We start from the raw sequence: 25278 nt of genomic DNA on the forward strand, positions 1-25278 counted from the left end.
GCAAGCAGTTATTTTAGAGTTAAAAAAGCAGAAGTGACCACATATAAATAAAATTAAGTAGGATACTAGTCAAAGTGGCCTAATAGAGTTACAATTTTAAAAAGACTTTAAGAGAAAAATGTGAACAAGTAGTTCTTTCTCCCTTTTGTATATTTAACACTGTGTGAGACAGCATGTCTACCTTTACGGCTGTATCCCCAATCTTTTAAGACAAAGCACTATATCTGTAAAATATAATGAATAAAGAAAACATAAGAATGTGTATTTATTAAGTATTTTATCTAAGGTTGCTAAAGTCCTTCTTTTTTCAGAACTTTCTAAAAATGTGACTGCAGACTGTAATGTTTTTTCTATTAATGAGGTTACAATTTTATGAACTAGTATTAATAATCTGCCAGGAGAAAACCTCAAACTTCTGAATTACCTCATCTGGCTCCTGAAGTGAAAAATTTATAATAGTGATATGGTTAGTTCGTATTTGTCTCAGGATGCACTAACTGGCAAGCAGTTCCAAAATCTTAACTGAACATTTCAAATACTTACAATGTGTTTAAAAGGCATCGTTACCAAACAGTAAAACTCAAGTAACCTTAATTTTCACCTCCTGCTTTGTCCTGCTTTCTCCAAACAGTTACAGAAATAACAGTTCTTCCTCTTCTCATCCCCACTTACTAGCACCACTAAGAAATTCAGACTACATACTGTACTGCCCACTGCTGGTTTGGTAAATGGGGGTTGGCACCGTAACAGTGGCGATGGCAGGTGCTGCTGTTTCCTCTTCAGACTTCTCTTCTTCAATCCTTGGCACTCCTGGGGCGTCTGAGGACAAGTCATTCAAAATTTTTCTGGCAAAGACAGTGTGTTGTAGAGATTTTAATAAATTTGTTTTTTTTAAAAATAAGTCCATTTGATACATAATGCTGGAGCAAACTGAAAAAGCGCAGTAAGCCAGACGGGAAAATATAGGTGCAGAATGAAAAACTATCTTCAAACTCTTATTGGAGAGGATTGCTCAAAATGCCGTGCACAGATGGGCAAGGAAGCCAGCACAGAAAAGCTGTGCTTATTAACACAAGATACAGGTGCTTCTCAATTGGTTCTTGTCAATTCAAGATATAGCTATGACAATCTTCCCTTTTTCTAAAAAACGTGTCTCCCTCATCCATTTTTATCTGTTTCCCACTTTTAGCCACATAAAGATTTAAGAAAGCAAAATTATGTAAAAAACCTGCTTCCTCACTTACATTAAAGGGAACTTCTCCATTTCAGAGATCATAAAGAGAGCTGAGTATAAAATTAGCAGAAATGCTTGTGAAGAGCAACCTGTTTACAGTGTAAGATCTACCTGGGAGACAATACCAAGTGTTTGACTGAAGTCACACAGTTACATTTACAGCTGCCCTGCCTGAGAAAGCTATGAGATTAGCATGGGTAAAGGAAAGAGCAATTAGTTTAATTATTTCCATGTGTTATTTATCTAACACCAAAACTGCTAAAGCATCACAGCTACAGGTCCCACTGAATATGAGAGTAAAACTGACCACAGCAGTTACTATGATATGCATTGTTTAGACCACACACTGTCCCTCAGAGAATTGTCAAGCCCTTTTCATTGCTGGTATATTCTGTTATGTCACTGCAAAATGCTATTTGGGTAAAGGCAACATCTTTTACAACTATCTTTGCATGTTTTCCTGTGGATCATTACTAGAACTCAGAAGTGCAACAAAGACAACACTCACTTCTTAGATAAGGTTTTTAAGGCTTTGGGAGCCAGAACATCTGTATGCAGCTATTTGGAGAGAGCAGTCACTCTGCTAAGCAACTTGACAAACAGAGCTGTTTCTGTTTTGACTCTGCATGCATGCAAGAACCCCAAGCGCTCCACTGTGCCTAACACCACTTGGACAAAACAAAAAATTCCATCCAGAGAGTTTGTAATGTAGGTATTAGACCAGAAACACTAGTGGACAAAACAGATAAAGAAATATGGAGAGAGAAAGGAGAACAAGGAACAAAATCCAAGATCCTAAAAATAGAAAAGAAGAATCTACAGCTCACTGGTTTTTAAGGTCATGTCAGATTGCTCACCACTTTTTAAGCTCATGTCAGATATGATCAGGTGGCTAAAACCTACCTCTGACATCATAAAGTTGGGTTTAAGATAGGAGGTAAGGTGGCAGCTTTACAAATATAGGATCCATGAACTGACATGGGGAACACATGATGTACTTCAGTAGCATAAGCAAAGTGTAGTTTCTGAGGAATCACAGAATCTTAAGGGTTGGAAGGGACCTCTAAAAATAATCTAGTCCAACCTTCCTGCCAGAGCACAGGGCCACTTACAGTATAGCCTTCACTTCTGGGAACCTATCTGCATCTATCTTGTCTCTGGAGCTAGTTATAGCAGCTTGAATAATGCCAAGCAGAAACAGTAGTCTGCCTTAGCCTTTCTGACATGACCCCTACGTTGTCCCAGAGTCTGCACTGTGTATTAAGTTTTACAAAGTTTTGCTGAGTCACCAGGATCACCAGATTTGAGGACAGAGGCTGTGGTATGGTGGCATCAGTGTGTGTAAGGGAGTCCATCTCAATGAGGTTAGCATGCACAAGTACCCTCTTCTCAGTTTGCTGCTTGTCTCATGGTATACAGCCGTTTGTCCATATATAGTAAAAGCAAGTGTCTCACTGCAGAAGCAGACTGCAAGGAAGTCTGTGGCAGCCCTGAGGTTAGCAAACCCTGCTCCTCACAAATAAAAGATATTTTCCCAGATCTATTATGGCTAGGGATCTTCAGCAACTATTTTCATTACCTTCTGCAAAACAGTCTTGAAGGCTGCTGCAGAAGGTAGAAAATAATCTGCAAGTGCTAAAAAAAATAGAAATGGGTTAAGATATGTTCAGGTCTAGAGTCTAGCTTATATTTCTAAGGCTATACTTATAAAGCAAAAAGGAGCATCTGAATTTTCTGAAGTAGCAGAAATACACAGGTCACTTAAAACCTGCTGAGCTCCAGAGCTGTTCCTTAAGAGAGACAGAAAAAGCTGAACAAGGGCTGAATTAATAAAGTAACATATGACTAACACCATGTGAAGAAGTACCTAGTTGGTCTTACCTGGGAAGTATTTACCATGACAACTAAAGATACTTTATGCCTATTACCACATTTGGCTCGTACCCTGACTTGTTGAACTTTGAACACAGCCAACTTTGCTCAAGTAGAAATTCTCTAAGCCACAGAATACCACATGTTCACTGAAAATCTCATGGGAGAAAGGAATTGAGTTTGATTGCTGCTAGAATGTCAACAATAATGAAAAACAATAGAGCCGATTCTTTGCAGACCAACAGATTATAGAGAAGTCACTTGACTGCAAAGCTTCAGTGTATTTCATGTATTAAGTATGCATTAAAGCTGTCTTTAAGGTACCTAGCACAATGATACCTCAGTGTTTCACAAATGTGGCAATTGGCTTATTCTCAGCTCATTTCTGTCTTTACCAAGTGCAGCAGCTGAGGATTCTTCCTCCTCCTCCTATTACAACCTATTCCATGGGAAGACATTGCAGAAGAGAGAAATTTCATTTAAATGGCAAATCTAAAAATAACTATACAATCACATTATGTCTCCATTTGAAGAACGCACCCATCAAGCAAAGTGCTTTTCCTCTTAACCTCCGTACCTGTAGGAAGGTCGTCTGGAAAGAATTTCTCTTCGTTTCTGGGAGTCTGTGACACTGTCTACTGATTCCTGTGAATCTTCACTCTCTGCTATAGTGGAGATCTGTAAACAAGAATAGCAATCAAATTTAACAAGACACTTTGATTGTCTTTAAGGAAATGTTGATATCCTGTGAAAAACACTACAATGCAAGTATTCTAAACTGCTTATACCTAGGCAGTGAACAGAAAGGGGAAGACGTTCAGTAACAGATCAAGAACATCCTTTATAATTTAAATAATAAGAAAATATAAACAGTAATTCCATGCACCTTTTACTTTTCATGATTCCTTGTTTCTATCCATTTTAATGAAACAAATATTTTAAAAGTAAAATTTAGGGAGAGAATAACTAAAACCGAATTAAGATAGCAGAAATAATAGGAAACAAAGAGCAAAATCCTGAAAAATACTGGACTTGAGAAATATCAATTTATAAATAATTGCGTAGATACATTATAGAGAGACTGTCTTTTAGGGGTGAAATTGTCAGGAAAATGTCACACATGAAGATGATAAAAAATAGTGCAGTGCTGTAATTCTGAATATCTGTGCGAAAAAAAGACAAAAGTTTATGATGGAAAGTTAAAGTGTTTTATCAATCATATTGCAATAATTTTAAACTCAAAATGTGCCAAAAATATAAAAACATCTCCAATACAAAAAAACCCAGAGTCTGTTTTCCAAATTACTATAGTTGCTTAATAAATACAGAAAAGCCAATAACAGTGAACAGAGAAATGCCTGTGTGAGAAAGACTGCTCACAGTCTGACATTTTATGCACTATAGGGAAGATTGCTGAAGGCTCGAAAAGCTTGCTGGTGCCCAAATCTCACAGTTATCAGATAGAGGACATGAATAGGTCCAAGGCTGACTGTGAAATACCAGCTTTGAATATAAAAAATATGCTGGCTTTGCACTGAGCCAGGTGAGTTCCAAGCATGGTTTCATTGTCAGTCTCGTATCTTCTACCTCTGGGCTAGTAACTTGTGCACTTATCTGAAAACTGCTCACCTCCGACAGATTAAAACTCTAAACTTTAGACTCCAATGGCTGAAGAGTGTAGTCTGCCAGAAACTCAGAACTAAAGCTGACAAGGAGTAAACAAAGATTATTATCAGAATGCTCTAGTTCTCAATTATGCATGCCTTATATTTTTCTTTAATAACACCTAGATATATACCTCTATCAAATAGTCACAATATCTACTTTTTAAAATTACCCATTGCCTTGTGTAGCCACTCTACGCCAAGCAATTTCTCTTTCTGCATTCATTAACAGTGAGCTTGAAGTGGTTAAAAAAAAAAGTTACAGGTTTTAAAGTTTTCAGACTATTTCTGTCCTATGTCTTCAAGCTACCTCATCATATTGCATTGTCTGTTTTGCTTTACAGAAGAGAAAATGCTAAGGCTTTACAAAGCAAACAACATTCCACGGGCAAATTTTAAAACCATTCCTATGAGAGAACTGATAGGTTTATTTTAAGGACTACTGACATACAGACATCTCTTTTGTTAACCAAAGCAAATGTTTTCTAAGTATAAAGGACTCTCATCCCAGAATATCAGCCTCATTAATGATTAAAGATTACATTATTAAGAAACCCCCTTTTGTTCACTTCAGAAGCAGTATCAACTCTTACTCAATAAGATGTATAAAAACAGAGAGAAAAAGTAGAGTAATAGTGAAAAAGAAACCTATGGAGCTGCTAAACTCACCAACGAAATTCTAGACAGAAATGAAACTCAACAACATTTGAAAGTGATAAGTGGTTAAACCAGAACAGAAAAAAGTCAGAGAGTAGCAAATACTGTACAGATTTTGCCTTCAACATGTTTCTAAAGTTTATATAAGCAAAAACACAATCCAGAACATACACACATTTGAAACCAGTGAATTGGCAGGACTAATCAAAAGGCCCAATTCATGTATGAGGAATTTCTTCAGTCAGTACCTGAACTGTCTGGACCTGTGGAGACTGAATAACTGACGGCTGAGCAGCCTGAATTACTCCATGCACTTGAACTGTCTGCCCATTGGGCAGCTGAACTAAGGTCACTGTGGGTGCAGAAGACGTTGCGTGAGCTGCTGGCATAGATACCTGCAAGGAAGAGACAGCAAGCATAAATTAAGGTATTGCAAAATCTTATTTCACTACCAAGAACACTTTTTGGTGAAAGAATTATGTCTCTTCTAGACCCCAGTTAGATGACCCAAATGTTTCAGTGTAATATAAAAGCCTCTGAAATGCCTAAGCCCAACATCTGACCTACTTTCCGAATTAATCTAATGCAGAATTTCTGCAGGCTGAAAACATTGCCTGTAAAACACTGTTAAGAAAGAAAAACACAACTGCCTCTATTTTGAGGTAATCTAATAAAGCCATATTATTACCTTTTGCTTACTGCAGTTGGATATTGCTAGGACTTGGGTGTACTCCTACAGACACTGCTGAGTCAAAGGCAGAAACATATGGGAGTGGAGCTATTTTTGCTCTCACTCAAGAAAATGCAAAGTGTTTGCCAGATGTAGGAAGTTAAAATTTTTTGGGAGTCATACCTTTCAGACTTTCTAGAGACTAAACCCCACTGAGTTGGTGGCAATGTCCAAATACATGAAGGAAACTGACCATGTGTTCAGATCCATGGGTTAGCAGCGGAAAGGAATGGTTTGTAGCCTGTTATAGCGATTCAGTGTAATGGGTCAACACAAACTCTAGCCTCAGAGTTAATTCTATGAGGAAAAAATGCCCACATTTTAAACCCTCTGTTCCTAACCAAGACTATTTTCTCCAGCACAAACCAGTAGGCATGGTGACTATACCAACCGGGATAGGCAAATGACTTCAGCATGGTACGTTAGGACAGCATACACAGCCACACGTGTTCTATGTGGGGGCTCAGGCTCTGGGGACAGCCATACCCACACAAAGCTGCCCAGGTCACACGGGGAACTCTCACTCCAGCAGATCACAAGAACCATTCTAGCTGGCTGAAGGGCCATGCACCAAGGTTGCTATGTGGCTGGGCAGATGCCTTGGTGCATATCCAGTACTCAGCAACTGCGTGGTGACATGATGCATGTGTTCATGGCTGGGGGTGCTCCTGAAAGGCAGGAAGGTGCCAGGGCTGGCATGCCAACACACACAGCCATTGGTTTGTGCCCAACTCATACCACCATAGCCTTCATGCAAGGACTGCAGGCAAGTGTTGAGCCAGGTCACAGGTCACTGACCAGAGAAGTCTTCCTCTAGACACCCAAGTCTGGAAAATGTAACAATCCTCCAGTATTCAATGGCATTTTCAAGAAATTTGATCCATGTAGCTATTACGTGAGAATGGGCTGCACTGCTGTCCTACCTAATCTCAAAGAGCTGCTATGTACCGGATGCAGAAGTAAATCCTCTGCTCTCCCCACGAACATGTTCTCAAAAAGCTGCAGTAGCTGATCTCTGAATTGCCATAAACATCTGCCAGGGACAGGAAATCTTGCTTAATAACAAAATTCAAGGGAATTACATGTAGGTCTCTCTCCTTCACAGCTATTTCTCCCTAATACATAAATTTCTGTTTGCTTTGACCTTGCTCTCTTGGGAAAAGAGCTGCAGCATTACATGGTGGTACTTAATTAACATCTGAGTGAAACCGGGGCTGAGATTAACATGAGTGCACTTTCCTCTGGCAAATTATATTCCTTTACCAAGAGATCCTTTTTAATAATGCACATTTGACTAAACAGTTCTTGGCAAAGCTGATCAACTGGAGGCCACTCTGTGGTTGGATTAAGCCATCGGCAGTGTAACTTCCGCAGATGTCTCTGACTCATACCTTGTGGAACTGGAACGAGTTTCCTTTTGACTCTGAAAACTACTCTGAACTGACTAAAAATGCAGTAATTAAACCAAGCTTACAAGAGGGGTGATCTTACAAGAGAGAAGAAAATAATTAAATTGAATTAATTAGTTATTTGGATTTGCCTAAGCCTCTCAGGGCACTACCTAATGCCAAATACTGTCACTTCATATATTAAAAATATCATAGTAACGTAATACTGGTGTGAACAAGACAAGGAATTATGTTTAAACTGTTATATCAGCTCCATAAGGAATATAAAACTTGGGGAAAAGCTAAGGTGCAAATAATACAGTGAATGATAACAGAAGAAATTAGGAAAAACGTAACATGTTTCTTTCACATGGATTTTAACCATAGCTGTACAGCTTTTTCTTAGTGGGAAATTAAAATCTCATTCAAATAATCTCCTTTTGCCTGAGTAACGTGCATTCAACCCACCATACACTTCAGATACCTGAAAGTTTGTATGTTAATACACCAATTTAAAATGTGGTTGCTTCTCTGGACTAAATTAAAGGCACACCAGTGAGAAGCAGTTTACTGGTTTTGCAAGCGAAATAAACTACTTCCACTCAGTTCACACTGAAGTGTTATTCACACCACCTACATCCTGTGCCTAAGTTAGAGAGTGAGAAAACTGCCCAAAGAGGCAAGCTGGTGCAGGGCAGCTGGTGGCCTGTAAATCCATGCTACAGCTTCACTCAAAAAAATAATCCTCTGCCTTTTAACAACTCCAACCCCTATACTATCATTTGAATGGAAGTGTACTACCTCTGGTGTACCAAAAGGCGCAATGACTTTAAAAAGATGTCAATCATTTACAAAATGGTAAGTGATCTGACACTTGTACCACTTAGAAGACACACAATTCTCCAAACTACAAGATCTAAAAAACCTGTTTGTTCTTTGCAGACTGTGAATAGTTTTAAAATTAGAGAAGAGAGCAGAACACATTCTGTAGCCATTTACACAATGGAATTACTTCTACCAACCATCAGTATATCCAAGAATGAAATCAGGCTTCAAAATTAGAGATGTAGCTATGATAGCATATCTTGCCTCTCCAAAATAATTTCAGAATAACAAATGATCTACATCTGTCTGTCTGAACAGACAATAATTCTTTGAAATTCTGAATACAGCAGGATGACACGAGCTGCTAAATGTCAAGTTGTTTCACTTGATAATAATGTTTATAATACTAACCCCATCTGATAAGGTGGTATATTTGCTGCACTATTTCTCTCTATTTTCAGTTTGTTTTCTTTAGAATTAAACTGACCACTACAGACAAGTGTCTAGTGGAAAACATAACAGCAAAACAATCCAGTCAACATAAAAAAAGACAGTAAGTTACATGTTTGGAAAAAAAAACCAAACCAACCTTTCAGTGGTATGGTTGTGGTAAAGAAAGCTAGAAATATTTTCATTCATTACACAGTTCACACACATACAGTTGTTCAGAATGAACATGGCCTAGTGTGATGAGAGGTTAAAAATCTCTATCTCTTTAAAAATACGAAGACAAGTAAATAAAGGAACTATACATTGCACCTGTTTCAGAACTGTATCAATGGAATCTCCTCTTAGGCCCATGAGTAGACATTATCCCTCTTAAAAAATTTACCCAATAGGTAAAACTATTACACCGTATGATTTTATACCTGGGCTAACGTTGCAATCTGTGGTTGTGCCTGTACTGTCATCTGTTGGGTTTCTGCCTCTGTAACGGCTGCATCTCCACTCTGCTGGTTCTCTGCTCCAGATTCCATGGTCATTTAGTTACCTACAATCACAATATTTGTCGTAAGTCTGGGTTGGTATGCAAATCCATTATTCTTGGTGGATCTGGTTGCGATCACTGCAGCTGAAGTCCCATTACTACATACTCTTTCCATTTGCTTATGAAAATGTTGCCAAAGTATTAGCATTCAGGCAATATTTTTTCATGCCAGGTGTCTGCCTCAGGCTGATTTTTCTGTGTGTAATGTTTCTGAAAAACAGGTTCAGTCTCCTACAATAATGAGATGAGAAAAACTGCATTTTGCTCATCTTAAAAAAATTGCTTGAGGAATTGTGATATGATGATCCCGTACCTCTGCAAAGTGGAGTAACAACTGTCAGTCTGTCAGGAAGGGTACTCCCTCTGAGACAATGTGACAATGTGCCCTGCTGCAGCCCTCCCTCTCCCTCCAGCTGTAGCCCTCCCTCTCCCTCCAACTGCAGGTAACCAACAGCAATTGCTTCTGCATTGGGCACTCAGTTTTCAGTCTTCTTCTGTCTGAACTAAATATGTAACATCTCCATGCAAATTCTTTCCACAACCAGGATGTGTATGGCCCTGTGTAACAGCAACTCAGTCTTTTCTACTCAGCAGTGTTAAAGCCCATACATATAATGATGAAAGTAATTTCTATGTGAATCTTACTGCAAAGAAATATTTTTATATTTAGCAGCACATAGCAGTTTATCATGACCTAAGGTCTGTATTATACATAGCTCCTAATACACTTGTATTTCTAAACAATAGCCAAGGAAGCCTAGGTCACCAGAACACACACTCCATAAATTATAAAGAGGTCGCATAACTACCAAAACGATGCATGTCGGCAGAGTGCAATGAATGTTCAATTCTGCACTGATCTGTGAAAATTACTCTTCAGTTCTTCTGCAAAAATAGATACGAAAATATTTAATATTTTAAAAATAACTTTAAAAAATAAGGAAATGCTCCTAATGATGAAACAGTAATACCACTGTATTATATACATAACTCCAAGTAACAAATATTAAAAATGGATATTACTTCCATAGCCACAACACTAATTCTGTGTCCTGCCCTGTCCTGCCTCAGGCCCCTGGTTACTCCGAGGCAGCACACCTATCTTCAGTGCTGCAGCAAAACAACCAGAAAAGCATTTCTGTTTTGGGAAAGGGCCCAGAGCCAAAGGATGCTCAGACCTGAAGAAAGGCGGAAAGAAGAGGAAATGCCCTTCTCCCTGCTCAATTTTACTGCTCCATCCCCCACCAGGAAAAGACTTAAAAGAGTCAATACAGGGATGACATTAAAAAAATTTCATTTGGAACACAAAGACAGGGAAACTGTTATTTCAATGCAAACTACACTTCAGTGTTATAGAAGAGAGAAGGAATGCTCTTCGGAGATGTGCTGCCTACAGCAATAGAGTCACACTTCAGCCCTGAGTATAATATGAAAAGTCTGCCTTACAGTAACGGATTGCTAATCAACACAGATAAAACAGCACTTCAAAGTAGCAGCTGCATCTCACATGAAACGAAAGCAACTAAAAAATCTGTATATATAGTATTAAAGTGACTGTTCAAATAATCATGTGTGTATGTGTGTGTATGAACACTGCAATGTTTTAAGCAACAAATATTTAGTTCCGACATCAGTTTAGAAACTAGTAGGAAATGAAAAGAAGGGAAAGAACCTCATTCTCCTTAAAAAAAAAGAAAGAAAACATAAAAATGTTTGGAAAAAACAAATTAAATTCTAAGCTCCTCTAATTTTGTTATGCCTCTCCCTGTTGCCATGATTTTCATCCCACATAAACCAGGTATTAGTCTGACAAATGCTCCCATGTAAACAATACTCGTTTACCAATAGTGCAGGAAGATAAAAACTCATGAGTCAGGATTTAAATCAATCTCTAATCCTTAAAAATTTTTAAAAAAAAGATTTTCATGAGGGACGGAGATGATGTCACATGTAATTCTTGCATGTTCCAACAGCCTTTTGAGATATCAACTGTTCTCCAGTATTTTAAAGACAGGATGCTGAACTAGGTGTTCTACAGATAATGGTAACTCCTGTAACCTCTGTTATTTAAAGTCAGCATCAATGCTGTGTACTCAAGAGCATAAGCTGAGTTACCCCTCCCGTCTGCTTACAGAGCAGGAAGAGACAATTCTGTCTTCCCACAGCTTTCATATAATTTTCTTCACTCTTTAGTACCCATCTATTGATTCATCTGTGGTCTCCCTGGGGTATCTTGCTTTCTTCTCTTTCTATCTGAAACCCTCCCATAAACTCCAGCATCTCTCTCAAATGTTTACCTCTGCCCTTTGGTTTCTCCTTTCTCACATGAGCCATAGAGCTTTCCTGCTCTGCAGACAAGGCTGCTTTTTGCCTCCCAGGATGGTCTAGATAAAAAAGGTGGAGGTCCTTTCCCAAGCACCATTAAATCCAAGAATCAAAACACCTCACTGTGGCTGTAACAGCAGATGAAAACTTTCCATCCACTTTATAAAGCCATAGATCCACCATGCAAGCACTGAAAATGTCATTAAACACTACTCTTGTATGCTATTATTTGTTTTCACTATTTCAGTGCAATTATCGAGGACACTCATATGACATCAGTAAACATTTCCACTGTTACCTTTCAGCTGTGGCTCAACAGCTGGTTTACGAACTTCATTCAATGTCTGCCAGACTGAAAATGTTCAGAGAAAAACAATCTTACAGTTAACACATGGGACATCAAATAGCCAGCAATAAATCCTCAACAAGACAAGATAGGCCCATAATTATGTCTCTCTGTCAGTAATGACTACACTGGATTGACACAGGAATTGCAATTTACACCATAGCTTTTCTGTCATCTCACACTGGCACTGTCTCTGCTGCTGCTCTCTGGATATATCCTTCTCCAGCCCTCTCCTTGAGGTGACAAGACTGTATGCCATACTGTGAACACAAACTACATTTGCTGCTTCATCCTAAATCTACCTTTTGCCACTTCTCTAGATGGGTTCACCATATAACCACTCAATGATCACAGCAGCTTCTGGGTTGGGAGTGGTACAAGAGCTGGTCAAATTGAAGGGAACTGGAAGTATAAGAATGGCTTCCACAACCACGTTCACTGAAAGTGCCATAACTGGAAATGCCGTAACTGGAGAAGTACCTTCAGATTATCTGCATTCACACTGAGCAATTTTCCAGGCAAAATGAAGAATAAAAAGCCCGGAAAATTATTCTTGCTGCTGAAGTAAAGATCTTGAACTTAGAAGAAAAACGGAATCTCAATGTAAAAGATCTTACACAAAGCAGAAACAGACCACTAATTAAATGTTACACCTGTAGTTCTACTTCTGTCTCCATCAATACGATACCTGGGAGAGCTGTCTGAAAGCTCTTCGCTGACTGAATACATACTGTAATAGTGAAGGCAAGAGAAGTGAACAACATAATAATTTTATACAGATCACAGAAGAAATGCAACCAGGAGCTTTGATTATATGTAACAAATGTTTCTGGCTCAGGACTTTCCCAACAAAGTTAGTGCAGCTGCAGTTGCAGTTCCACGGTCACTGAAAATTTCTTGTACTTAACAGATTTAGACATGTAAACGATGAAAATGTTGGAACAAATTACTTGCATTGCATGCCCAATCTCCCTTTCACTAAAGAAAAAGCAGTGGCAGATTTTAAAACAAAGGCAGAATAGCAAAAAACTAAACTCACATCTACAGTGGCAAACATCCAAATCAGGGATCACCTCTAGCTTTTGTGTCCTGTTAGCATAACACAAGAAACCTGACATTTACCAGGCAGATGGTGAATTAGTACACAGGTAAGCTTCACGAGTGAAAGTTGCTTAAACACTCTTTACTGATGGATGTTCCTGATTTGACTCCACACTCTTGGCATTGTACTAGTGTCTAGTGTTTCTGCCTTCAGGTTTTTTAAAAAGACAGTAATTAATTGCATTTTTTCTTTTATCACAGATTTTATGAACAAATAAAAGAGCATCCAACAAGCACTTGAATTAAATGATGTGCATGTACCAAGATTATACTGCCTTTTCTTGCTCAATATAGAATCAAGGGACATAACTGAATTACAACCTTTCCCTTTAAGACTGAATTTGTCTTAAAAGTAAGGGTGAACCCTCCTGCACAACTTAAAAAAAACCCAAAAGACATACTTTAATTCTATTGATAATGTATGTATTTTAGAAGCTCCAACATTTTCAAAATCTTATTTAATAGTTGGGTTAGGTCTTATGTGAATACACCCGTTCTACTAGGAGTGCAGTAGAAGAGTCTGAGGAGAAAGATCAGACAAAGCATTTCCTTAGGCATTAACAACAAAAAAGAAACAAAAGCTTTTCCACTGTCTTACTCCATTGCCATTCAGAAATTCCCCCCAAAAACTGACACTTCACTGAGATAAAATGTCAAAACAAATCCCTGAAAGGTTATAGAGTAACTTATTATTATTGAATAAAATAATCCAAGAACACGTTCTATTTATAAACACTCTGTCACTGAATGTACTTACCTATTAAAGATCTAATTCACATTATTAATGTCTGTGATCCTTAGTGTGGGACAGAATTGTGAGAACTACTTATAAACACCCTCAGTGAATGTGGAGCACTGGAACAGGCTGCCCAGATAGGTTGCTGAGTCTCCTTCTCTGGAGACACTCGAAATCCACCTGGACAAGTTCCTGTGTGACCTACTCTAGGTGACCGTGCTCTGGTAGGGGTGTTGGACTAGATGATCTTTCGAGGTCCCTTCCAGCCCTTTTGATATTCTGTGATTCTGTAGTAACTTGTCTTCCCCCAGAAAAAAAAATAGGGAAAAGAGACATTTTTATGGATTTTCTGGGCAGTATATACGACTTATTCACAAAGATTGAATAAGAATTTGCTTCTGAGAATTTAGCACATTTTCTTATACATTAGTTCTTATACATTTCCTGCAATTATCATATTAATGCAGTTCATTTATATGCAAACTGATCACACTTTACTACAGCTTACCATCTTTTCTCTGACGTTCTTTAGTACATAAAAAGTAGCTAATTTTCAAACTATGGTGAATCTATGGTGATTTCTTGCAATTCTTACTAACTGTAGAAAGCAGCTTTACTTTCATAAAAATGAAGCCATGTGAAATTGTCAAAATACACACCTCTTGTGTCCATGGGTTTGCTGAAAGTAACCTGGCTCACTTTGCCATGCTTAGCTACTGGTTACTTAAGAAAAATTATCACAGCGATGTTATCTGAAGAGTATCATTTACATAAAGATACCTACCACAACATAAAATATGGGCATCAATTTTTTTTTTTTTTTTTTGTGAGAGCATGTGGGAGCTAATGGTCCCACTGAACACATCACAACCTCCAGGAACAGGCTCTTTGCAAGTGGTACAGGTCTAGCAAATTAATAATCAGCATAGCCACTCATGACAAGGTTTAATTTCTGGCCCTAGTCAAATGCTTCTTTTAGCTTTGACTGAAACAACAGTGGGTGGAGAACTGAGACTCCATGAGTGATGCTGACCTCTCAGCACAACTGACTGCAGTGACATGACATCAGCCACCTCTCATATTTCCACTTCTAACTTCAGCGCTAAACTGTGACTACACAGTAGTCTGATGTCAGCTTTTAATAAAAAAAGGAAGATAACATTATGTCTGTATGAAGACTAACGAGGCATCTTTGTGTGTGTGTGTGTCTTCAAAAGGCAGCCCCTGTGATGCTATCAAATGCTGCAGTTTATTATTCTGCAAACATGGAGGTGGGGACCGGATGTGCTCAGCTCTTGGGGAAAGCTTGCTGGATGTGAAGGATCTAAAAGCCATGTGGTGTATTAATACAGCCTGAACCAAAATAATCTTAGTAAAGCAACAGGTATAACAAACTTCTGCTGCTAACTGCTGCTAACAAGGCCTCATACCCAAATTAGTACACCCTACCTCTCAGGGTTGTTGGCTTGGGCTCAGGGGTACGCTAAAGCAGCTTGCATGATCCATGTGCAAGGAGGTGGGTTGTACCTGGCTGGAACACCCAGCAACTTGAAACAGTGTTCTGGTACCACCCAGATATACCAAATAAAGAATTGATCCTCTCTGCTGGTCAACAAGCAGAACATTTTGGGACACTTCCTCTCATAGCAAACACTGGCAGGTGAAGATGTTCCAGCAGAAGAGCAAAAACACTCCAAAGTGCCAGAAAGGAGAGTTCACTCTGCAAGTGGACAGAGACTTCTTCCCCAGGGACAGGGAGAAAATGGAAGGCAATGTTAGAAAAACTATGTCTCTATTGACAATGAAAGGAGTACTGGGAGCAGAAAATGATGACAAATTAGCATGGTTAATCTCTATCTATGAAGCTGCATGTGTTCCTTCTTTCCACTGAGTAGACCTGTCAGGACTCAAGATTTGAATTTGGCTTGACAAGCATTCAGATGGATCATATTTATTCTTCTCCATATGCATTTCTGTGTCTTGTGGCCTTGTATTACCTTCATTCTGGCAGACTAAGAAAAATGCTAAGATGCTAAATGCTGCATGAAATATTTGACAATGTTTTGACCTGTTGAAAGGATCTGTGTCCAGGTGCCAAATGACCCTTACACATCCCAGGTCAGAGGCATCAGCTGGACGAACTGCTGCAATCCCAAACCTGTGGCAGTGTGCAACTCTTTAAGAAGAGACTCTACAAACGTTTGTGTTAGTTATCCCTGAGGTGGGGAAACTACTCAAACTTGTTCTCAGCAAACAACTACAGGAGCGATGACTGTCTGCTCAACATCGCTACTCTGGTCCTAGAGAGGGAAGTAGGACTACGATGTTATGATGAGAGTAATAACAACTGCCTCCTGCACAGGCTTTGCTCTATACATGTGGTACAGAGATTCACAGTCTTGACCACTGTGTCCATTACAAATGCTTAAGTGAACAAAGTTAAAGCTACTTTTGAATTTATATAGATCACCCATCTCTCTCTTGGTGCTCACAGGTCATCAGGAAAAACTTACTAAAACATAAAAATAAAAACCAAATTAGATGTCTGAATTTTGTCCTCTGTTTTGTGTATTTTTTTTTTTTTAAAGTCTGTGGTTTGAATACTGTAGGTCACCTCAGCACAATCCTGCAGACTGAAAAGGATCAGATATTGGAATCCCAAAGTGATACAGATCACATTTGTTTTTATATCATTCTTCAGTCTCATAGAACTATGAAATCAGTTAAGAAATTCAGGGTAAGCATGGTGTTTTACATGGTATTTGTGTCTGTGCTGAGATTTTATCTGTTGGGTGAGAAGAGACAGCTTCATTTTTAATCCACTTCTCAATGTCAGTGGCTAAAGACTTCCTGTATTTATGCTGCAAGCTTTGTAGGCATAAATATTAAAACAAACACTGCTAATTTTATTTGGTGTTTGGAACATATGTGGTATTTCTAGATCTCAAACCATAGTATCAGAGGATGAAGCTACGTAACTTGGTAAACATTGAGAAGTCTTGCTTAAAAAGCCCATACTGCTAATGTGTTCAATAAGAAAACACAACCAAATGGATGTATCAACCCAATGCTTTCATTGTTTTATTAATAGATTATCTTTAACTGGTCTTCTGAAAGTAAGACAGACTGAATTCTTTATACAAAGCTGACAGTTACCAGATGTAAAGTCGAAGGTCTGAAACAAATTAAAAATAACCTGCACCAGCAACATACTTATTGTTACAATTTAATAGCTTTGTTTCTTTCTTAACAGGTAGTAGAGATTATTTTTTTGCTTCATTGCTTTCACATAAGTAAAAAACTTCAAATTCTTTCTGCAGCTGGAGCACTACAGTAGAGTATGTCCAGGTACGCGCAAGAAAAATAGCACTTCCTTACAAACCTTACCCTTGTCCAACTTCTGAATGCATCCTATCCACAAAATTTATTGCAACATTAAAATGAAAAGAGTTGCAGCTTAAGCCACAGCTCAGACTAGGAAATGTTTAAATCCTGACATTGCTCTGGTTTTACTAGTTACATTGAAATTACCATTGCTTGGTCAATTAGCACTAGTCTTGAAGCATCAGCAGACACATTATCTTGCTTAATGTACTAAAATTAAACCTATAGCCCATCCGCTCCCTAAAAACCAACGGAAATGAAACAGCAACCATTTTTTTTCTGTAAAAGAATTTTGACTGATGTTATCAACTGAGTGGATTCTGGTTTATTTTTCAAGTTATTTTGATATTTGCCTAGATGCTGTAGGAGAGCTTTTTACATGTGAAAGATCTCTCATCTGCTTGTCAGGCAGGCTTACTCTGCAATAGTATCACCTCCAGAACAAAGAATAATTTATCTTAACTTGAGTTTATGACCTGCATTACCTGTGAGCAAAACAGCTCTCTACAAGGAACAGAGATGTGATTTGATGGCAATGCTGAAGGTCAGAACAGTGACCCCAAGTAAGCAATGGGAGCTATTGATGAACCCGAAAGGGTCAGAGGAAGAAACAGAATCCGTGTTTCACATCAGTGTGTTGCACACAAAATAAAATCTCCATTTTCCTTTCTGCAACTACACTCTTACAAGCATTTCTACTGGCAGCACTGCCAGCTCAGGCTCTGTTTTCCTCCAGATTCTTTTTTATTTGCACTTTCACCAATCTGCACTACACACAGACCAGAACAGGCAACTTATTTTTATCCTGGGACAGTTCTCCCATCCAGTTCACATCACTGCCTCGTGGACAGCTGTACCAGCGCTACTGGCACAAGAGCGGGAACAGGGCAAGTGGAGAAGAGTCTACGCTGCTGCAGGCAGGCCTGCCAATAAAAGCAAAGTAGATCAAACTATGGGTATAGATGCCATAAGACTGCAGGAAGTCAACAAAACAAAGATGCTGAAGAAATGTTTTTTACTCACAACTCTGGAAGGCTGGAAACAGGATGATTATTTTTTAGTCAACATTAGCTTTCTGAGGATGGGCAGAGATGCAATTTTCAAACAGCTCCATTGCTGACAAAGCAGTTGTTTGCTGCAGGTAACAAACTTCTTCCTCTACCCAGCCCAGGATGTTATGCACTGGTTACGCTCTCCATATTAACCTTATGCTACAACTTTCTTGCTTGTAGTTTCAGCCACAGTTATTATTTTAAAACCAGGAAGATAGGCCAAGGCATCTATCAGTTTGTAGCAAGACTGAAACTAAAGCAAGCTCCCTTGCCTATGCCTTGGGCCAAGTGACAGGATTTACACCGAGGTGTTGGCTCCCTTTCTGGAGCTCCACCTTTCAACTTTGCTTTGGTTAGAAAAATGTTTTATATATTTCTCCCCATCTGACTGCACTCCTCATAAAGAGACCAAAGACTTACATTGATACAACTGCTTGAGAGGACTGAAACTTGCCTCTGATATGGAATAGCTAGTTCAACAAACCACAGAGGTGTTACTAGGCTGTCAAAAGAGGGAAACTTTCATTTCCCCCCCTCCTTCAATTGAGACACTCATGGTCCAGCATTCTTAGCTAAAAAGATGAATTGATGTGGCTCTGATCACCACAGGCAGAGCCTGACACCTTCTCTCACTGTGCTGTACTTCCCCAAGATGGGTCTGTTCACTCAGCTCTCTACTGCTGAATTGAAAGTTGTGTCCCCTTCCCCTACAATCTCCCTGTAAGTCTGCATCACTGTTCATGCTAACAGCATCTCAGTCACCAAAGATTCAGTTCCCTCCTTCAGAAGAAAACTAACCTAACAAAAAAAGCTCAGTTTTCTCCTGGGTTAGTGATTTGAACTGGATCATTAGTTTTCAACACTCCAGTCAACATAAGAGATGGCTGAACACCAACACAACCAGGAGCAGAAGAGAAGGAAGGAGTAAGAGACAGATGTCTCTGGAGAGCTACATGCTCAGATGAAACCTCAGCAACCCATTTCTGTTAGTATTATGCTGTTGCATTAGTACACAGTGCCCATTTTCATGTCTTCTCTCCCTTGGTATCTCCCAGAATTTTTCTATCAGCAGAAAAGAGAAAAATTTTGTTGAGTTTCATGAAGAGGGGCAGGGGTCCTACTGCTATGGTAATGTTCTAGGATATTTTCCAAGACAAAGCTTTCTACAATCTACGAAGGCATAACTTCACAAACCCTGCTCATATTGCACGTCGCTTGGAGGAATGGACAGGCACCAGAAGAGTTTGAGGTCAGGCCAGCTACACAGAACCAGGGGAAGAGGCATCAGAAAAAGTCAAGAAAAGAATGCTTCCCATCCTTTACTCCATGAGGTATAAAAGAGAAACTAGATGAGATTTTACATTTAAGCCCTAGGAAAGGTGCAAAGGAAAGTCAAATCTAATTGATATTGGAATAGCAGTAGAGAATGAGAGAAGATTTAGGGTGGGATCTGTAAGAAAAATGCATGTAATACTGGAGCCAAAACAACACAGAATATTGCCGAGTTTCTGGAGAGATGATTAAGAAGATTGTGGCAGAAAGCTGCCACAGGAGGTTAGAAGTTAAAATAAAACAGGTGAGAACTGGACTGAGGAAGTGAACATAACAGTTTAAAAAAAAAACCCACACAAAAATTATCTAAGCCATATAAATAAGTATCACAACAAACAGAATGTATACATGACATTAACATCTAGGAATATATATATGTATATCATATATATATACACATGATATTAACATCTTATGTTCATTTGCTCATATTTAGTACATGTAAAAACTTAAATTTGGGTAAATGATCCACTGCTGCAACAAGAACAACAGGATCTATGCCATCCAGTTTAGTTATAAACACAGCAATAGCTTAGACATTTTTACTTAGGCTGCACTTTTTCACTTAGCAGCACTGCTTTTTGAGCTGCCCTTATCTTCCTGCTCATTCCACTCCTCTTGATTATGCTGCCGGCTGTGCAGCCCTGCAGCAACCAGGAAAAGGAATGGTCCACGTGGACAATAATCAAGCTCCCAACCCCTCATATCCTGATGGATCATCTCCTCAGTCAGGTCGACCATGCAGTAGCCCAAACACTTCTGCCAGCACAACGGAGAAGATATGAACAAATTGCCAGGCATGAAGGATGCTTCAGCCAACATTAGTGTAAAAAGAAGCTTAAGTGGAACTATGTTTTCAATCCACCAGGCAGTGATAAACTTCAGAAATTCCTGGATTTCTCATGCATACTTTTTTAAGTCTGCTCCAGAAAAGAACCACCTCTTTTCTACATTTAGAAAGCTATCTGAAAAAAGTTTCTGCCACAAAGAGGAAAATACAACTCAGCTTCACAGTTCTTCCAAATGCAGGGATAAAATGTTTTGCTAGTAACCAAACGTGGTATTGACCAAACGTGGTATCACTGGAATGACACTTAGAGGATCAGAGAGAGATTTTTACACATCACTTCAACTCTCCCCTCCAAAAAGTGTTAAAACATCAAGTGCAGATATTTTTGTTTTAGTTTCCTGCATAAAGGTAGCTTCAATAGTAGTTCATTATAAAGCTTCCTGCAGCTTTATCTAAAGAAGCTAGTGTAGTCTTTCATCAGAGACCAATTGAAAGCTAATGAAATCCAGAACAGCACCTGTCAGGACTCTCCTGTCTTTGGAACTAGTTTTCCATCTTTCGCCTAATGACAAACACCTAATCTCAGAAACATCAAATTTCTCAGGAGAAAAACAGGAATGCTTATTATCTTAGGCGGTAAAAGAAACCCTGTACCTATGCATTTTACTCAAAATCATTGAGAATATTGGTGCTGATGTAAACTTTTATGTATGTATGTTTTATATATAGAAAAATATATACATGCATGTAAACAGGAACACACTTCCTACAAATTATTTATCCTCCCCCCTTCAAGTGTCTTTTCCACCACCTATTTCCTATTCTCCTGACTTCTCACAGTATATTCTAAATTCAGCACTGCCAGAGGAAAAAAAAAAAACAAAACAACCCAGCAGCAGTATGAAATGAGAAAATCCTTGTCTGTTTTCAAATAGTTTTTTTTACCTAAAAGACCAACTAGACACTGGCATATCTTCATGTCCTGCACAGCTAACAAAGCTGGTTTAGAAACATGGAAAAACTGAAGGTACCATATTGATTCTCACTCACCTTTTTAACTGCAGTACAATCAAGCGATCTAAAAGTTTTGAAGAATAAAATAGGTATCAATGCCTTCATGTTAGGTGATATACTAAGATAATTAATGGCAGACCGCTCAGGTTTTCATAATCACCATGAAATACGACAACATGGACTGCAGATGAGGTAACACAATTTTGGATTCAGAGAAAAAAAACAAACTGTCCTGCCGTGAAACTTCAAATGTATACAGCTAGGGCACCAGAGAGCTCAAACCAAATTCTGTAGGATTGTTGCTGTTGATGAGGATTGCTGTCATATCCCATGAAACTAACTGGAGATTAATTTAGATTTAGTTGCAGAAAGCTAAAACAGCCTTCCCACTGCACAAAAGCCTTGCAAAGTACAGCATGAGTAACTGATCTCCACTTCGCTCAGGAGATCCGAAAATAGAGGTGAAGTGTGAATATCCCATTTGTTTCAAAACGGTGTCAACAGAAATTCCTAGACAGGGCCTTATCTGCTATCAAAGTCTGCATCTCCAGAGCTGTAGCTGCACTTAGGGAAGAAGAGGCTGTTTGCTTCTTCAGCTGCAGCAGAAAAGCTACTCTCCAGAATAACATCATCTACTACAGAATATTTTATATTTGACATCAGTAACAGCAATAGCTACGCTGGTGTAGGCTTCCAGGAAAATGAGAGATGACAGTCAAGACATTTCTAAATTTTCTGTATCAGCAGACCTCTCTCCCCTTTCAGAGCTTTGTTGGTGTTTTTTTTTTTTTCTTTTTTTACCCAGGGTAGCAGACACCAAAAGTATGGGAGAAAAAACCCAGAAAGATCAGATGTGGACCATTTATTGCAGATCCAGACACAAAGCTGAGAATACTAATCTAAACATTAACATTCTATCAGTGAAATTAAAGCATTAAGAATTATTATGCTCTTCTTTCCTACACAAACGTATTTTACTTTAGGTAACCTATAAGAGATGTTTAGCAAATACACAACCACCTCTCTGTTCTCTTTCATTTGTGAGGATACAAAGCTGGTGAGGAAACGCAGAGATGTGTGTTGGCAAGTATGGATCCAAAAGTCTTGCACTCTCTTATTAAACAGAATAAAATACAATGTTGTGTTTCCAAAGCTATAAAAAACAAGCAAGGATTTATGGTCACATTTTTTGTATTTAAAATGAAGAATGAATGAAATACACTGACAACATTCACTTAAATCACTATCAACAGCCACACTGATGACTGAAATCCTCAGATGTCTATTAATGAGTTACAACTTTAGAAACCCTCTTCTCATGTTGATATTATTCCAAGTGAAGTGATGTAGAGTACCTCTGGCCATCATTTCAAAAGTGGCGGAAGTGACAAAACCCAGAAATTCACATACAAGGAAGGACAGGCCTATTAACACAGGTGAATAAGAAATACTCATCTTGAACAAAAACATATTTTAGTGACTTCACATTTTACTGTAAAAAATCCACATTCCTTGATACAGGGAAAGGAAGCAAGCAGAGTCTCAAAATTCCTGCAATTTGAAATAGTGTTTGGCGGTCATAACGGGACTAAATAGAGATAGTAGATATTCCCAAATAAGTTTCTAGTCCTTTATTTAAGGAATAGGAAACTTGTTTCTAACTCCAGGAAAAAAAAAAAAAACAAACCAAAAAACCAGAACAGAAAACAGAAATTAATCACAGGTGTTATTCCAGAACTAGATTATGTGCAGGCATTTCGATATTTAAGAGAGAGAAGGGGAAGAAAAAGTTTGGTGAAGAAAAGTCAGATGACCTATAAAATATTTTTATCCTTGTATACATTTGAGAGGTGTAACAATCTGAGGTTAAAAGAAGTTTTGTAAGACTGTCACGTCATTTTTACTTACTACCGTACACAAAACTGCAGGTATCCAGGTTTTGAATGCAGAAATAAAGCAAAAATACTGTCTTCTACGTTAAGCAACAAAAAAGAGAGTCCACCTTACACCAGCCTTGCTGCAGCTGTGAGGCTAAGGTGGAAAAGGCAGCGGAGCTGACATTTGCTTTTTAAACAGGGCTACAGGTCAAATCCTGCTCTCCCTGCAACAACAGCCAAGAGTCTGTAGAAAATGGGCAAAAAGCATAACCAGATCCGAGATTTACTAGCCATGGCCAGGCTCAAATTCACTTTGGGTTAAAAATACTAACAGGAAAGAAATAAGGCAGCAAAACGGAACCGTATCTCTGCTACGTGATCTGCGCACCGGGCTTAAGAGCTCTTCCCTCCGGTATTTCCCCGGAGCGCGGTGTTGGGTGACCGAGCACCATTCCACCTTCACAGCCTCCTGGAGACGGCCGTGCCCCACGCTGCAAATAAAAGTAAACCACCAGACCAAGCGCTGGCCCGACATCCGTGCACAGATTTTATTAACAGCTTGTCGTTACAGAGCCTAGGAGCGTGTTTGTTACAGATCCTAGAAGCACCCCATCGTGTCCGTCACGGCAAGAGTTCCTTTATTTATTTGTACAGCGCACTCTGTCACTGGGGAAGAGAAACTCTGCGGATGCGGAGCGGCGGGCGCAGGGGTCCGCGGCGGCCCGGCAGGAGGGCTTCCCGTCCGCCCTACCGCCGCGGCGGGCTCCGCGTCCGGGAGGCCGCGCCCGTGGCCGGCGCCGGAGGCGAGCAGCGCTGGGGGAGGGCAAGGGGCGCGCGGCGGCGGCGGGACAGCCTGCCGAAGCGCACACGGAGGGGCGCCCCGCCGCGGAGGGGGCGCGAGCGAGTGCGCGGCCGCCCCCTGCCGCCGCCGCTCCCCCCTCATCGTCTTTCTCCGCCGCCACCTCCTCCTGGGGCCGGGGGGCGCGATCCCCCTTCACCGCCGCGGTGAGCGCCGCCGCTGGCTGCCGCCAGAGTCGCCGCCGCCCGGCCGTGGTGGCGGCCGCCGCCGCCGGAGCCGGCTCCCATCCGCCATTATCCTTTGTTCGCGGCGCGGCGGCGGGGATGTTGCAGGGCTCGGCTCCATCTTTAAAGCGGGCGCCCCTCCCGCGGGCGGTGCAAGGCCGGGCCCCCGCGTCCTGCCGCCCGGCGGCTCCCCTGGTCCCCGCCGGGCTCCATTTCCTTCCCTCCCCCCCGCCCCTGTTTGCTGGGCGCCTTCCTCCTCTTACCGGTTAGCAGGCTGCTCCGTCACTGCTTTCGTTCGCGCCTAGGCTCTCGCCGCAGTTTTATTCTCTCCCCCACGTAACACACCGCGTCAAACTACACCTCCGCCGCGTCACTCACACACACACAGGCGCTCCCAGCCCGGCGACAGGCAGGCAGCGGCCGACTGAGGAGCGCCAGCCAGGGAGCAAGCGCCGAGCGCGCCGCGGCCCGCACGGAAAACGCCGAGCACTCACGGAAAACGCCGAGCACCCTGCAGGCGGCGGGAACGGCCGAGCACGCCGCCAGCTCCTGCGGAAAGAGCCGAGCGGCCGCGGAAACGAACGAAGCGCCCCGGAGGGGAGGCGGAAAGAGCCGAGCGGCCGCGGGAAGGCGCGAATGGCGTTTCCGACCGCGGCGGCGCACGCAGGAAAACGCTGAGCGCGGCTGAGGAGGGTTAACAGCTCCCCACCCCTCTCCCGCCGGGTGCGCTAGCCGGAGAGCCGCGAGTACTCGTGGAAACTGCCAAGCCGCTCCGGAGGCGTGTGGCTGAGCGCAGACACGTCTCCTCTATAGCCCACCCCGGGACCGCTGTCCCCCTCAAGTTCACCAAGTACCTTTCCCACTGCGCCCCGGGGGTCCACAGCCACTTCCAGACCTGCAGCACTTCTCCTCAGGGGATCCTCTTCCTGGCTACTCCCTG

General features: G+C 40.6%; 2 protein-coding genes across 4 annotated transcripts in view; one reads left to right on the plus strand and one right to left on the minus strand.

Moving 5' to 3' along the window:
* The window catches only part of METTL21A (methyltransferase 21A, HSPA lysine), a 31668-nt gene extending 20760 nt beyond the window's left edge, over nucleotides 1–10908 (plus strand). Inside the window, exon 4 of one of the 2 annotated variants that reach the window (XR_009819229.1) lies at nucleotides 10430–10908. The gene's annotated coding sequence lies outside the window, so the exon portion shown is untranslated. Of the gene's footprint in view, nucleotides 1–5114; nucleotides 5342–10429 lie in introns of those variants that run through there. The other variant, XR_009819230.1, reaches the window with a different exon arrangement.
* The window catches only part of CREB1 (cAMP responsive element binding protein 1), a 36049-nt gene extending 11248 nt beyond the window's left edge, over nucleotides 1–24801 (minus strand). For both annotated transcript variants that reach the window (XM_062002015.1, XM_062002014.1), the window contains exons 1-5: nucleotides 24602–24801; nucleotides 9240–9361; nucleotides 5676–5822; nucleotides 3684–3784; nucleotides 703–845 (exon numbers count right to left, since the gene is read on the minus strand). In XM_062002015.1, coding sequence (XP_061857999.1) covers nucleotides 703–845; nucleotides 3684–3784; nucleotides 5676–5822; nucleotides 9240–9353 — 505 coding nt within the window. In that variant the 5' untranslated portion in view covers nucleotides 9354–9361; nucleotides 24602–24801. The remainder of the gene's footprint in view (nucleotides 1–702; nucleotides 846–3683; nucleotides 3785–5675; nucleotides 5823–9239; nucleotides 9362–24601) is intronic.
* Nucleotides 24802–25278: the final 477 nt, after the last annotated feature.

Source organism: Colius striatus, chromosome 9 (genome assembly GCF_028858725.1).
Source record: "Colius striatus isolate bColStr4 chromosome 9, bColStr4.1.hap1, whole genome shotgun sequence".
NCBI classification, from domain to species: domain Eukaryota; kingdom Metazoa; phylum Chordata; class Aves; order Coliiformes; family Coliidae; genus Colius; species Colius striatus.